This window comes from Bacillus rossius (genome assembly GCF_032445375.1).
Source record: "Bacillus rossius redtenbacheri isolate Brsri chromosome 9 unlocalized genomic scaffold, Brsri_v3 Brsri_v3_scf9_2, whole genome shotgun sequence".
NCBI classification, from domain to species: Eukaryota; Metazoa; Arthropoda; class Insecta; order Phasmatodea; family Bacillidae; genus Bacillus; species Bacillus rossius.
The window spans coordinates 9,509,094-9,523,924 of record NW_026962013.1 but is presented as its reverse complement, the minus strand read 5'-3'; the positions used below and the strand labels follow the sequence as shown (position 1 = coordinate 9,523,924).

Sequence of the window (14,831 nt, the reverse complement as noted above, 5' to 3'; positions counted from 1 at the left end):
GTTCTAATGTAATATTTTAAATAACTTCACAACTTCTATACACTTTTTAGGTAGAATTTTTTTTTTTTTCAATTTTTTTCTTTTTAATCAAAACCACTAATTCGAAACGGGAGGTGTGTGTCCGGGAAGCGCCGGACCGGGGCTCACCTCGCCACCATGTCCCAGGTCTCCTCGTCGAGGTCCTCGCGGTACACACGTAGGTTGCAGTCGTCGTCCAGCTGGCACCAGTAGGTGAGGCCCTGCTTGTCCCGGCCCAGGGGCCGGGTCCGCAGCTCCCCAGCGCTCAGGCGGTTCACCTCCGCCTTGAACCTCGTGTTCATGTCGAACTGCTGCTCCAGCAGAGTCTGCGGCACCACCACCCACCGACCGCCTCGTCTCGTCGTCCGGCACTTCACTTCACTTGTACCCACACAAGTCATTGAAATACTGTGTTTTTTCGTATAATCGTCGCACATTTTATTCTAAAATCAAGTTTGAAAAGTAGGGATGCGACGAAAGTGCGGAAACATTTATTTTTCTTAGTTAAAGTTATTCATAAAAACAAAACCTGTTCATGGAAAGTACGTTTATTTAAAAAAAGGTGGAGTATACAATAGCACGCCAAACAATCTATATTAATAATTCCTTAAACAAAAACCTTTCTTCAAATTTAAATAGAAAAACCAAAACTTTTTACGCGAACGCAAGCGACTTGACTCTGACGTGAACTAACGTGTCGTAGTACACACTTGCCACGAAAGAATGCGGGCTATCAAATGTAGTTAACTCGGCACCTGACAGAGAGCGCGCGTTGCATCCAATCGGCGAGATATCGATATTCGACTACGTGCGCGCATTCTATACGGTAAGCAACATAACCAAACACGAATGATGCGCTGGCTACATTTTTATAAGCGGTACGCCGCGGTAACGCAGACAATCAGATAAAGGAAATAACGTTTAAAAACGTCTTTATAAGAAAATTTACACGTCAAACAACTTTGTATTTTTCCGTTAATTTATTAAGTAAGTGGTAATGACCAAAAAAATATTAGATTTCTACTTTAAAATAAATAGTTTTATACGGAAAAGATACCTACACAAAGCGCTAAGCATCTACTAGCGGGACCAAAAACATCATGCACCGTTTACGCGAGAAGTTTTTTTATCCCAATTTTGACAGCCTAAAATATGGTTGCGACGATTATGCGCACGCGACCATTATGCGATAAAACACGGTATACACCTTTAAAAATGTTTTCTACATGTCTTTCAATATTTGTGTGTGGTTTTATATGTGTTTTATTCAATTGTTCAATATCTGAGATATATAGGAAAACAAAAATAGCTTTGCATCTAGTAGGTAGCGAAACTTTTGTTGAGTTTGATCACACTAACTGCAATTTAGCATTTATTGGCCTGCTTTTGCCTTCACTACAATCTATTAAATTATAAATGAAAAAAATAAGTGAACTGATTACAAAAAATTTGACAAATTATATACATCAACAAGAATAACCAGCAGCAATACATATCTTCTTCTTAAAACTTAGCACTCTTTTTTCAAAAATAATAGGTGTGGAAATGTATTTAAAGTGAATTTTACTACCTTTCAACGCTGCAGAGTGAGACAGAGAAAGAGTACCTACTCCACTATAGTTGAATTCAAACAACTTATAACTGTCTCTGTTCAACTAACACAGCGTGTGCATCACAGTTTTCAGCATCACTGAAAGCTGACTCTCTCTGTGATTAACGTCACCACACATTAATTACCAAAATTTATAAAAATAATACAAGACCTACAAACATTATAGCCAAACCACTTCTTTCCATTACTGCAAAATGTAATTATAAATTTGTGAATTCATCCATACAAGTGTATATAAGTGCAATTTATTCTGTAGTCCTTTAAAGGTTCAATAGGGTATACAGAGAACATTTTCAAGGGCAATCAAATGTGTAGGGAAAAATTGGCCATGGGAATAGGGGAATAAGAAATAGTGCTGGATGTTTGACAAACCCACAGAATTTCCAATAAAGGAACCTACTGAAGGCAATCTGTTTAAAATCTGGAGTAGCGTGGGTTATTAAGATTTATTAGTGACAAAACCGTGCATATTTCACTGGCTCTAATTAATTTTTTGAAGCCAAATAACTAATTTATTTATTTTGTTAAATCATTTAATGTTCAGGTCTTAATGTAGGCAAAATATTAAAATCAAAGAGTTTAAGCAACATTCTCAGGTCTTCAATAACCTACTTTGGGGAACTTCTCTGTCACTTTTTTCCACATTAACATATATGTGGGTATTTAAAAACATTACCTTTTCAGTCTAAAGCAGATTTTCCATTAAAATACTGCAGTCATAATCCAGCAGCCTGATGTTATACATGTTTAAAATAACAAAAAAAAAGTTATGTTCTAGTTTCATGAAAACTCTAATCTACTTACCTTTAATACGTTAAGTTTAACTGCCAGGCGTGCTTTCTTGTAGCCAAACCTTTCTATCTCCCAGCCATCTTGGTTGGAGTAGGAATGACAAAACTTGATAAGTGCTTTCTCCCAACGCTCCACTGACACATTCTTTCGAGATTTCCTTAACAGTTTCACATGTAGGTCTATTAGTGGCTGAGAAACTGCAACAAAAAAATAAGTCAGAGTAAGAGGGAAACATTACAGAGTCGTTCCATGTCAAATCAACCAGTAATGATATCAATTTCAACCTTGCCATCTAAGATTTCTTTCCAACTAAGTGTACATAATTGTTGACAACTGGTAATTTTTTTTCTGATAAATATTTACTGAGCAATGGTGTTCTAAAATGTAAAAATTATAAGAGTATGGACTTCCATATGATTTTTTTTGCCCATATCTTGAGTTAATAACTAAAGAACAATGAAAATGGGTATGTTTAAAAGCTCTTCACAAAGGTTTTCATATAATAAACCATATAGTAAATAATGAAATAAATATGTCTTTCAAAATATAAACTTTTAAAACCTTTGTTTTGAATATTTAAAAAAAATATATTTTAAAGGTCAGTTTTCTAATACATATTCTGAATGTTTTGAATTGAGCTGTGGATGGAATCACTTGAAAAATTATGTTAGCGTACTGTTTTAATTTAGGATCACAAAGGTGATGGGTGTGTTTAGCATCTGGCAGCACTGAGATTTATTTAATTGGCTGGCTGGTAAGATAGAAATATCTTTTTAATGATTGAAATTTGACAAGTAAAAAAAAAAAAACTACTTTGGGGATTTTCAAACTGTTTGCAGCATTGTAACCAAAGGACAGACTATTTGTAAACTTTCTGATGAATATCATAAGTCTTTAATAATTTCTGCAGTATGGCACTGGACAGAACATGCATTTACAAAAATAGCAAGCTAGTTAAAAAAAGGTTCTCACTGCCCCTTCTACAGCTGTCTTTTTAGGTTTTTATTGGGACTATCAACACTCACATAAACGGAGGAATTTTACATCCAGCATGAGTTTTAGTGAAAACACAATTTTTAGGCAGAGCTCAAAAAACTTTCAGAACCCAAATTCAAACATTCTGGACAATAAATTGGCCTTCAGAGTTCCCTGGCAGGCACGTGTGTGTTGCTGCCATGTCGAGAATGACGAGCTGGGTTAGGTAAGAGATGACCGTTAAGGGGCCCGCCTACCTGGGCACACATACGGTGTGCAGAGCTTCAGGAAAAACAACGCGATTTCAAAACTACTCAAGATATCCGAGTGGGGCCTATTTACGAATAGCATTTAAGAGTTCGCTGAGGGCCGAAAAGTACTTTTAATTTCGGATTAAGTTTTTAAACTGTATTTTTAGAAGCGTTAAAATGGCAAGGGGCTTGCATAACACCTTTATCTTCATTTCTCCGCCATATAATGTTACGGTCACCGCTCAAATTTCACAGTTATCCTGTGACGACGAGACAAATGCGCGCCAGTTCAGAGACTTGCGCTTAGAGGCTATACCGCGCTGGAAGCACCAGCGAGCGTCGTGCTTATCATCCCGCCTCACTAACACACATACACCCCTGACGAGGCGGGCCCCTTAACACAGTAACTTAAAATTTAAGGTGGGCCACGGACTGAACTGGTTTGAGATGGGTGTATCTGATTTAGTAAGTAAATGATTTCTGTCTATGTTGATCGGCGGTTACTTTAGTTGATCTAAAAAAAAAACAAGGCCACTTGGATGGAATCACTTTAGCAGTCATGGTTGACTAGTTAGCTTGCATAAAAACACACTTGGATGGAATCACTTTAGCAGTCATGGTTGAATAGTTAGCTTGCATAAAAACAATGTTTGTGGTTCGTAAGCTTGGTCAACCACCATTTGCTCTGGTCATTATTTTTTTCTCTCCTTTTATTTGCTAAATTCGCTTCTGATTACTTCATAAGACATTTAAAAAACCTAATTTTACTAAATTAGTTAATAAGTTATGCCAAAAAAATTTAAACTGTCCCTTTAAAAATAAAAATTACACTTTTTTTTTCCTTGCAATTGGTTTTACCTGTTCTATTCGTGTGATATTAATGTCAAAGTTTAAATATAATGTAAAATCTCGTGTTAAGATATTATTTTGTGCCATAAATTCGTGTTGCAATTGTATACAATCTTTAAAGAAAACTGAAGTAAGGGAGCTGGAGAAAGTGCAGTGTAGAGCAGCGAGGTGAGTGATGGGTAGGTCCATATGGAGTAGAAGGGAAGGGCAATAGGGGGTGGAACAGGTTAGTCAGACTGTTAAAGATGATAAAAGGAGAGGGTAGATGGTGGTAGATGAGGGAAGCTGGGAACTAGAGTGGACAGGGAGGGAGTAGAATGGGTTGGAGGAAGGAATGCTTGGGGTGAGAGATGCAAGGGAACTGAGGAGACATCTAAAAAATAACTACTATAAACAAATACTTGTTGAGGGAACAGCCACTGTAATGATTATGGTGATGTTATGTGCATGATAATAGTGCAAGCCCACAACACTTTAGGTAAGGAAATAATCGGGCTTTGATTCAAATTAGGTTGAAGATCACTGCTATAGTCTACTACTGTAAGTTAGAACTTTAACAGGTGTGGGACACACATGTAGCTCCTACATTCAACAAGCTAACAGACACTACGAGGTCTCTTAAATAGTAGCCTACCTAATTTTTTTTCAAAAAGATCACAAAATAAAATATTGCTGTAAAACTGCTTACAGTATTGCTGAATTCTAACATATAATATCTGATCTATAAATAACTGTGAATGTTTTGAAATATTCTTTTTGCAGACCTAATAAGAACTTTTTCACAGTTGTGCTGGATTACTATCATTTATTCAGTATCATTTACATGACCTTTGTACATAAACTGCACTGAAAAAAGGTATATGGACAAAAATAAACAACCAAACAATTGATGAATTCCTACTGCTCGAATCCCTTCAGGGTACAGATGAAAATAAAAGTAACATTTCCAACTAGGTACTGGGCTACACAAACAACTACCTAAACATCAGCAACCTGTAACAGTAATAATTATAATAAATTAATAAAAATCTTTCATTTTTTAAAAAGTTACACCAAAGCTAGACTCTAATTAACTAAATAGTCAATTTTTTAAGTCTGTGATTAAGATTGTTTATTAAAAAATAATATGAGCAATTACATACAAACCAAACAGCAATAAGTTACAATTCAAAATCAGTTTAAAAGATACAGCATGTGTATGACCATAGACGTTTCTAATTAAAAACTTCCATAATTATGAGTTATTACAGTAATGATAAGTAGATAAGTGAGCATATTTACAGAAAGTTCTCAAATTGCTGGGCATAAATTTAATGAGTGGCAGGGAATGACAAAACAAGAAGTTTTAGGAGCCCTGCAAGCACAAACAGTAGCACACAAATTAGAATTCTGCACGCATATACGTAAGTCAGCGATGACTGCATAATTGTTTTAATGAGCAGGATTTGCTGGCAAGTTTTCCCTGGTGAGGGCTGGAACACCACCAACCGATACAAGCTGCCTAGAGCTACAGGGAAATGGATACGCCATTTCATCGCAACTTGGAGATGTTTGAGGAGGAGCTACGATGAGGGGCTGAGCTGACCCATCGCAGCATCACTGCCACCCCTCCCCCCTTAACCATTCAGCCAACCTGCGGTTGACTCAAAGGAATCCCCATCCTCAGAGTATCACGAGGCACTTAACCAAGTCTTATCACATCCCTGGGACTCCTCAGACAACCCAGAGAATCTGTGATCTGGCCAAAGTTCAACCAACCCCTACTAGCTTTCCAGGGTAGTTCCAAAGCTGTATCACAGTTTGCTACGTCCGTCCGTCAACGGGGTGGAGACCCTTCTAGGCATGCTCTAAACAATCAAGCTACCATCTGCCAGTGAGAGTCCTCACCATGAAACCTGGGCTGGTTGAGAAAACCTCAGCAGGGAGTCCCAGTACCAACAAGGGTTGCCCCGCACTACTCCCTAGATTTTTTACGCACTTAAGAGCATACAAAATCTATTAGCCCGTAAGCTAGTACAGTAATTTCCACGGTCCGGGATGCAAGATACACCTGTAGAACTGATCCATCCACTTGGGATACTCCACCGGCTCCGATGCTCCAGACCTTACAGCATTCTCTCACTCCACAACCAGACTACCTTTCCCATTACGCCATTGGTTCTTCACGATGAGCCAAGGCCTGTGGGATCCAACGGCCTCAGGGCCCGACACTGCTGCCCCCTCAGGTAAAGTTTCTGAACCATCTGCCGTTGCATGCAGAGAGAGCTTTTCCACCTCACCAGACACCAATTTCTAACATCTGAGGATGTTGAGGGATGAGGACTGCCCGGCAGAGCCACTCTGGTAAACACCCTTGGTACCACAAGGAGGTAGAGAGTTAGTTGCCTTGGTGCGGAGGGACTATATAATTCGCATCCATGCAACCTTTTCCATAACACAGTTGGATTCTGCCTCGGATACTAGTGCTATCATCAGCTCCATCATTTCAAACGGTAGGCACCTTCTCCCACAGGGGTCAGGACTACTCCTCACTTACACACATATAGACACCACACCAATGCCAGATAAGATGCATAATCACAGTTCCACGACTATCGTATTCAAACGCTCTGTGGGAATGATGAAAAAGTGCTGACAGTTACAGAAACATTTCTACAAGGTCCAACTGCCAACATTACAATTTTAATTAGCAACTTCAAGTAAATTTTATTTGCATTTAGAAATGATACAATGTTATTTGCTTGAAAGGGGCATTGAAATATTACAAGTGGTTTTTTTACTTTAAACAATCATTGTGAATGCATTATATGTAATGGTAAGCATTTTATAATGAATTTATGAATTAATTACTGTGTAATTTCCATAAGCTTTTAATTCTTAATATTTCACTGAATTCAAAATGCACAGTATTTTTCCCCCAATCACATTCTAATGTATACACAAGCTACATGTAGTATTAACAGTGCCTTCGAAAAAGTTAGGTTATTATTTTTTGTGTTTTATTTTGCTGTAGGTTGGGTGTGGGTGTGGGTGTGTGTGTTTTTTTTTAAAGGCAGTGTTTGCAGGGCTTGGTGATCATAATGAAACTGAAGGGCTGGTAAAGTGACCTCAGCAAAATTTTAAAATATGATTAACTCGTTCAAATGTATGAATTCTCGCAAAAATTATTTTTTATTTTAACAGGATTCTAAGAAAACTCAAAAGTTGTGAAGGGCTTTGGATTCAAATAGAAATAGATGGTATACCGGGTTATAAATAAGTAAATATCCATGAAAAATTATTAAAATGACTAGGCCTATTAATAATTTATTACAGTGATTTTATTAATTTTTGCATTTATATTTTCTCATTTTCACTTCACAGTTTCCCTGAACTTCATCAGGATTCCAACTAATGGGTTTTATTTAGAATTCGGTAAATATGTAGTTGGGCGGTATTTGCGGGAAAAAAAAATGTTAAAAATCCGAAAATACTTTTAATCTATGCTCTTTAACTTCCTCTTTTCATTAAAAGCAGCGGAGGTAAGAAATTCCAAATACTTTAGGAGATATCGAATTTTTAAATTTCATCATATGTGGATCAGCGGTATTTGCGGAAAAAAATGTTAAAAATCCGAAAATACCTTTATTATATGCTTTACAACTTCCTCTTTTCATTAAAAGCGGTGGGGATAAGAAATTCCAAATACTTTAGGAGATATTGAATTTTTAAATTTCATCACAATACCAGTGCATTCATGTGGCATTCACAATTGTTTCTTGTTTATGAGTATCTATTTTTTTATTGGATAATGATGTCACGTGATTGTTCGAGATAGGCCAGAATTCAAATGAACCAATACGTGATTATTTGGTTCCTTTATTGTTTAAAACTGTGTTTAATTACCGCCTCCAACTTAGGTGAGTTTTTAACGTTTCCAATTTTAAAGTGTTATTTGTTATTGTTATGCAAGTAATAAGTAACAAAAAAAATTTACGTGAGTTGTTACTGTTCATCTTTTGTCCCGGTTTGTTAGGTCAGGTCAGTTACATTATAAATACTTTAAAACTAAAGAACCATTGAAATTAATTCATATTATTTTTAATGTACGCTTAGTTTCAAAGTATTTATAATGTAACTGACCTGACCTAATCGACCATTTTCATTAATTAGGCATTCAGAAACACATGGCAATAAAATAATTGCGACGGTCGAATGATTACACAGGTCTTGTATAGCAAAATAAGAACAGCAATATCTCCTAAAGTATTTGGAATTTCTTATCGCCGCCACTTTTAATGAAAAGAGGAAATTGAAGAGCATATAATAAAGATATTTTCGGATTTTTAATTTTTTTTTTCGCAAATACCGCTGAACTACATATGATGAAATTTAAAAATTCGATATCTCCTAAAGTATTTGGAATTTCTTACCTCCGCCGCTTTTAATGAAAAGAGGAAGTTGAAGAGCATCTAATAAAGGTATTTTCGGATTTTTAACATTTTTTTTCGCAAATACCGCTCAACTACATATTTACCTATAATTCAGTTGAAAATCTGAAATTCCCTATTGAGGGATGATCAAGAAACATTAGTAGAACTCAAGAACATGATTTAAGAATTTTTTTTTTTAAGACGTAACTTTCAATGTCAACCCAGTTACCTACGACAAGCAATTAATTGATATAATTATTCACGAATCATGAGAAAACCAATTACCATAAAATGAAAAGCTAGCAAACCAAATGAGAGGGGCACATTCAAAAAAAGCAAATAAACATGCATAATGCATTTACTTTTTCTTCCTGATTTTTTTTAAAATCAATATGTAAAACAACACAACTGCTGTGTATTTCCCATTACCTGAGACAAAAAATTATTTCCCGGTAGCATGTTCAAGGAAGGATGTGATTTCCGCCATATTGAATAATATGTTCTAGCAACATGACGTTCACATGTCGTTTGAAATGTTGATGATGTGATTAATTGTAGAGTCATGGCGATTTATTAAATAATTCGGTAAATATGTACAGTCGCGGTAGATGCCAAAAAAAATGCTAAAAATCTGAAAATACTTTTATTCTGTGCCCTTTCACTTCCTCTTTTCAAATCAACCGGCGGAGGTAAGAAATTCCAAATACTTTAGGAGATATCGAATTTTTAAATTTCATCATATGTAGAGTCGCGGTAGATGCCAAAAAAAATGCTAAAAATCTGAAAATACGTTTATTCTGTGCTCTTTCACTTCCTCTTTTCAAATCAACCGGCGGAGGTAAGAAATTCCAAATACTTTAGGAGATATCGAATTTTTAAATTTCATCATATGTAGAGTCGCGGTAGATGCCAAAAAAAATGCTAAAAATCTGAAAATACGTTTATTCTGTGCTCTTTCACTTCCTCTTTTCAAATCAACCGGCGGAGGTAAGAAATTCCAAATACTTTAGGAGATATAAAAATTTTTAATTTTCATCACAATACCTGCGTAGTATGCGGCGATTACCATTGTTTCTTGTCATAGATAATAAGGTTTCTTGTTTACAAGTATCATGTTTCTTATTGGACAAATTTGTCACGTGACTGTTCCGTGATTGGTCAGTATTCAAATGAACCAATACGTGATTATTTATTCATTTATTGTTCAATACGATGTTTAATTAATCGGTCAACTTCTGCCGTGAACGACTACATCATTTCCTTATAGTGGCAAAGGAAATGTACCCGCCTCCAACTTAGGTGAGTTTTTAACGTTTCTAATTTTAAAGTATTATTTTTTTATTTGGATATTGTTGCGCAAGTAATAAGTAGAAAAAAAAATTACGTGAGTTGTTAATGTTCATCAATTGTCCGGGTTTTGTTAGGTCAGGTCAGTTACATTATAAATAATTTAAAACTAAAGAACCATTAAATTAAATTCACATTATTTTTAATGTCCGCTTAGTTTGAAAGTATTTATAATGTAACTGACCTGACCTAATCGACCATTTTATTTATTACGCATTCACTAACACACGTCAAAATAAAAAATGGCAACGTTCGAAGGGTTAAACGGGCGTTGTATTGCTAAATTAAAAAATTCGATATCTCATAAAGTATTTGGAATTTCTTATCTCTGCCGGTTGATTTGAAAAGAGGATGTGAAAGAGCATAGAATAAAAGTATTTTCGGATTGTTAGCATTTTTTTCCGCATGAATACGCAGGTATTGTGATGAAAATTAAAAAATTCGATATCTCCGAAAGTAGTTGAAATTTCTTATCTCACCCAGTTGATTTGAAAAGAGAAAGTGAAAGAGCACAGAATAAAAGTGTTTTCGGAATTTTAGCATTTTTTTTGGCATCTACCGCGACTGTACATATTTACCAATAATTCTTATGATTTAGTGGTATTAGTGGTTTATTTTATTTCTGAAGGTAAACGGAAGAGGACTAGTGAGGATAGTTGAATGGGCTTGAGGGGAACATATTAATTGGAAGTCAAAAGTGTGAAGGACCTACCTACAAAGAAAGCTAAAGAATATGGGAGAGGGAAGCCCAACTGCAGGTGTAAAAAAAAAAATTCTATGTGTTTCAGAGGCTGAATTTTTGAACATTTTGCTGATTCTTGCATAAAGGAAAGGTTTTTTGGGTAAAGGTAAGCTACATTAATAAAACACATTTAATACATATGTATGTTATGAATATGTAATATATAATTAATGCGGCTGACCTAATCTAACCGACCGTTCACATATACCAACAGTATTTTTAATGTAGCTAACCAATTTTTAATGCAGCTAGCTTAACCTAACCATTACTGTAAACTACTTTAAATATCAAAATGTAGTTTAACAGGGTAATATGGTACTATGTCAGGGAGTAAAAAAGGGTAGGCCTACTACAAGATTTTTATTTTGTTTTATTATTTTTGGGATGCGCCCCTCTTCTAAAAAAAAAAAAATCAGCTGGGTACCCTAGAAACTTACTACATTTCTAGTCCAAACATTACATTTAAAAGAATTTATTGTTTAATTTGTATTCAACACACATAATTATAGCATATGAACAACCGTCAAATATATTTTTCCCACACTAAAATCAGAAGAAACTACTCGACGCGCTACAGGCTATGTATTAAATGCCCACGTAAACACTGTAACATGCCATCAAAACAATGTCGGCACCAAAACATCACACGTATAAAATAAAGCTACAAGAAAAACTATTAGATGTGCTTTTTCCGAACGTTACTTCCATTATTTATCCAGTGTTATATAGAACAACACATTCGCAGTACCAGGAAGACCATATTATTTAGTATTTCGGTACACGCCAAACGCAGAGCTGTCATTGAGAAATGTTAACAACAACCACCACCACTATGAAGCCAATAACACATAACAAAGCATGGGCTATTTAAGGTAACAGGCATCTTGAAAATATCACTAGTTTCTTGTGCGACAAACATTTACAAGAATCATAATAACAAACATAATTCGCAAAATAAGGCAATACACGTCCATTTAGCCATTAGAAGGAAAAAAAAATGTATTCCAAATATTATGATCACACACACCTTCTAATGTGTTTTCCAGCATTTCTTGAAGTTCCTGGAAATTTGGATGCGATATTCCACATGATGTAGCAAACTTTTCCAGAAAAGAACAAATAACTGCAAAATTTGGGTCACAAATACAAGACGCCTCATTATCAGACGCCATTTTCAATTGCATTTCTCAGTTCACTACTATAGTCAACTTTTTGTTAAAATAAACATTTTGTTAGTTGACATTAGTTAGTAAAGACATTGAATTTACTGATTCATAGTAGCTAACCAAATTATTACGTAGCTAATCTTGAACACACAAAGCAATGTTTCACGAATGAATACATTTAAGAGTTTAACTTGATCTACTCAAGGACGTGGATAATAATGGTCATTGGTAAATGGACCGTTCGGATTTCGGATCCATAAAATATATTGTAATAACAAGTGAATTCTGCTATTTCTACTGCCAGCAATAGCTGTACCTATTTACTTTTACGTCTGGTTTAAGTGACATTTTTTTTTCATATTAATTAACCAACATTCATTGATTTTAAAATAATTTTACATACTCTATGTAGTATTGTTGCTAGGCTATGTACCTACTTACAGATCTAGTACCACACCAGAGGCAAATTGTATCATACATATCATAGCTAGACATTTTTTTAAAACAAAACATTATGGCAAAACTAGGTAAAACTTTACTGAAATAAAATTGATATATCACACTTATTTCTTTAGCTGACATTTTTAAATGTTAAGATCTCTTAATACTGTTTGTTATTCTTATTGTACCTTACATCTTTCCCATAGCTTTTTCTTTTTCACTTGTTTTTTTTATTTCTACTGCTATTTTCAATTTTACTTTAGCCCTTCTATTTACCATTTCTCGTCTCTTGTCATACTATCTAAACTGACTTACTAACCATCCCACAGTCAAGCAAATGGTCCTTGGTGGCTACAATCGCTAAATTGTCACTATCGTGTGGTGAGGGTCTCTGGTTCGATCCCAAGCACCAAGCCGATATCCTTGTGGTTTGAAGCCCACAGTTATATTGGAGGTTACTATGCCTCAAGCCTCTGCACATGACTGTGCAACATAAAACTCTACTTTTCTTATGACCTAATACTTCACCATCTCGTAAACACCATCCATCGTAATCCAGGGTTGATTCTCACCTAATTCCATTTGGAATTTTCATGAGAGTAAAATTTTATTGTTATTGGGCATTGCAGGTTTGGATTGTATTCCATTGTAAGTTCTCATTTCTGCAGGACCTATTTGCACTCTGCAGACGCACAGGTGGATTCAGATATGTGATACATCGGCACATGCAATAGTTGAAAAGTCTTCTGAAGTAAATTTTTTTTTTAAAAAGATTGCTAGTCTGGATCTGATATCTAGACTCCGTTATTAGTATCTAGACATTTTGACTTCCAGTGTCACTCAGAAATCAAACCTGTTATCATGGGCATCGCAAGGATATATTTTTTGGGGGGAACTTCAATTGATATAGTTGTTTGAGGAATATCCGTCCCCTGGAAAAAAAGCGGGGGGTCCAGGGGTCCTCCCCCGGGAAAATTTTGGGTTTGAAGGTGCAAAAAGGTTGTTTTTAGGCATTTTTCTTTCCTAAATATTCAAATTATAGTTGGTTGCAATATATAATTTATTTTTTATAATAAATATTTTCAGAGAACAAATTTGTAAAAACACAGTTAACATATCTGCTGGTACTATATCCACACAAAATCATTAATTTAAACATCAGGAGAAACTACGAAACTACGAAACTAAATATATTATTGGAGGGGACGAAATTGAAGACTTTTATTATTGGGGGGGACATGTCCCCCATCCCCCCCATCCCCCCTGGTTGCGACGCCCATGCTGTTATTTGCTCCTGTGTCGTAAGTGTATGGTACATAATTATATGTATATGTTTTTTACAATTAAAACGTCACTGTGTGTCAACTCAAAGACAATTTAGCCACTTTACTTACCAGGTTAACTTCATGAGCATCTGGAAAAAAAACTAACGCACTGCTGCCATTTGCTCTTGTTAAAACAAGAGAAAGAAAAATTCAGTTACTGACTACCTGATATTGAGTATCGTATTTTAATGGGCAATTAATTGCATTACTTCATTTTCACCTTTATTTGTATGTTGTAAACTACAATCTGCCATAGTATGTCTTCAAAGTGATACCTGTTCATAGTTTTCACTTTACAAAATATCAATTGTAAATTTTTTTTGGCTGTGCATATGTATTATTGTTACCAAATTTTATTGCAATACATAACATTTATTTATTAAGTAATTGAGTCAAACACATTGGTTGCAAAATGAAGGAAAATATGAAAAGAGTATTTTAAGTTTGACTGAAGCTTGTGATGAACTTTCTGGTGAAGGAATTAGTTTTGAAATAGAACAACTTTGAAAGAATTTATAATCTACGAAATTAAGAGAAGTAAAGCAGGGGTGCCCACAAGGGGGGGGTAACGACGCAGACTGCGTCATTAAAATTTCAGGGGGGGGGGGGGGGTTAAAAAACGAGAAAAATGTATATATTATTTACATAATTATAGCTTCTAATGTGAAAATACATTTCTGGTGCTTTGATAATTGAAAGGGATCTTGTAAATCAAATTGGCAACCCCGCACTTTCCTCAACAAAAGCAGTTTGGCATCTGTCGGTTCTGGATGGAAATATTACCTGAAATGACCAAAATTATTATTAGAAAATCAGTTTTAATTAATGCAAAATGTGATAAAATATAATACTAAAAAAGTATAATATTATAAAATAATTGAGTAAATCATTGAGAAAATGG

The 14,831-nt window shown here is 35.2% G+C and overlaps 1 protein-coding gene across 4 annotated transcripts in view; it reads right to left on the bottom strand.

Annotated features, from left to right (window-relative positions):
- Positions 1–12,395, bottom strand: part of LOC134543092 (uncharacterized) — a 54,461-nt gene extending 42,066 nt beyond the window's left edge. For all 4 annotated transcript variants that reach the window (XM_063387873.1, XM_063387874.1, XM_063387875.1 and 1 more), the window contains exons 1-3: positions 12,026–12,395; positions 2,435–2,619; positions 148–344 (exon numbers count right to left, since the gene is read on the bottom strand). In XM_063387873.1, the coding sequence (XP_063243943.1) occupies positions 148–344; positions 2,435–2,619; positions 12,026–12,182 (539 nt within the window). In that variant the 5' untranslated portion in view covers positions 12,183–12,395. The remainder of the gene's footprint in view (positions 1–147; positions 345–2,434; positions 2,620–12,025) is intronic.
- Between the last annotated feature and the right edge of the window lie 2,436 nt (positions 12,396–14,831).